Here is a 1,396-nt window from a genome sequence, read left to right as displayed (position 1 = left end):
CCCCCCGGGGGGCCCCCCCAAGCCCAAGTGAAGCCAAGCCAGAACCCAGGGGGCTCTCTGTGAAATCCCCCAGCATCTGCTGCAGCGACGGCAGCCCCTCAGAGAACAAACCCCCCAGGGGGCCCTCAGCTGCGGGGGAGGGGGGGCCCCCAGCTGCTGGGGGGGAGGGGGGGCCCCCCGGGGCCCCCATCTCAGCAGCAAACTGCTTCAGCATGGACTCCATCAGGCCCGGGTCTCCGCCAGCAGCATCCCCTGTTAGAGACTGCAGCATTTGAGAGAGAAAATCTTGAGGCAGACCAGCAGCAGCAGCAGCAGCTTGTGCTGCTGCTGCTGCTGCTGCTGCTGCTCTCCCCTTTGCGCGACCCTTTGGCGTAGTGTGTGGGGCCGCATGGGTATATACACACGAGACAAGAGAAAAAGAAAAAAGAAAAATAAAAAAATGTTTTATATACATCTTATTTTTAGGGGGATGAAAATGCAGCAGCAGCAGCTGCCTATACACCGCAGAGGGTGGCGGCGGTGGCAGACTGCTGAGCGAGTCAGAGGCCAAAAAAAACGCCAAAATTACAATAAAAATAAATTAAAATTATTTTATTTAAATTATTTTCTTTTTTTATTCATAAAACCACAAAAATATACACATATTGAGGCCCTATACACCCCAGGGAGAAGAGCACCACCGACGGACTGACCGCTGAGCCGGCGGGGGGCCCCCCAGCTGCGCATACACCCCGTGGTTGCTGCTGTTTTTTTTTGTTTTTTTTTTGTTTTTTGTTTGTTTTTATTTAATTAATAAAATTAAAATATATTTCAAGAGTGTTTACACAAAAAAAAACAAAAAAAGAGAGACCTAGTGGCTCAGGCTGCTAGCTGTGTGGATAGCACCCATGACCGTCGTCGCAGCTACAGAGAAAAGAAGAAAAAAATAAAATAAAAAATTAATTTATTTTATTCTTTTTTTATTTTTTTTATTTTTTAATTATTATTTTATTATTATTTAGGCATTTAAATGTAGTTTACGACGATACAGGCTACAGACACCACCGCATCACCACTGCTGCTGCGGCTGCTCTCGCTGCTGCTGCTGCTGCTGCTGCTGCTGCTCCTGCTGTTGCTGCTGCTGTTGCTGTTACTGCTGCTGTTGCTGGTACTGTTGCTGCTGTTGCTGCTGTTGCTTGCAAAAGGAGGAGGCCCACAAAGGCCAGCCTGGTTTCTGCTGCAGTTGCTGCTGCTGCTGCAGTTGCTGCTGCTGCTGCAGTTGCTGCTGTTGTTGCTGCAGCTTATCGTGCTGCTGCTGCTGCTGCTGCTGCTGTTGCGCCTGTTGTGTTTTTGTTTCATATTTTGTTTGTTTGTCTTCTTTCTGTTTGTGTATATTATACTTTTGTTGTTTCATTGT

The 1,396-nt window shown here is 47.9% G+C and overlaps 2 protein-coding genes across 2 annotated transcripts in view; both read right to left on the bottom strand.

The window, feature by feature from the left end:
* Positions 1–271, bottom strand: part of EMH_0042390 (patatin-like phospholipase domain-containing protein, putative) — a gene marked incomplete at both ends in the record, with an annotated part of 1,863 nt that extends 1,592 nt beyond the window's left edge. The window contains one exon of the mRNA XM_013495733.1: positions 2–271. Within this exon, the coding sequence (XP_013351187.1) occupies positions 2–271 (270 nt within the window). The remainder of the gene's footprint in view (position 1) is intronic.
* Positions 272–1,129: 858 nt separating this feature from the next.
* On the bottom strand, positions 1,130–1,393 carry EMH_0042380 (uncharacterized protein; the record flags this gene model as incomplete). Its single annotated transcript, XM_013495732.1, has 1 exon — positions 1,130–1,393. The coding sequence occupies one exon, from the start codon at positions 1,391–1,393 to the stop codon at positions 1,130–1,132; it is 264 nt and encodes an 87-aa protein (XP_013351186.1).
* Positions 1,394–1,396: the final 3 nt, after the last annotated feature.

Source organism: Eimeria mitis, genomic scaffold, assembly GCF_000499745.2.
Source record: "Eimeria mitis Houghton genomic scaffold, Emh_scaff1721, whole genome shotgun sequence".
Taxonomy (NCBI): domain Eukaryota; phylum Apicomplexa; class Conoidasida; order Eucoccidiorida; family Eimeriidae; genus Eimeria; species Eimeria mitis.
The sequence above is the reverse complement of the archived record's forward strand: the minus strand, read 5'-3'. Positions and strand labels throughout refer to the sequence as shown.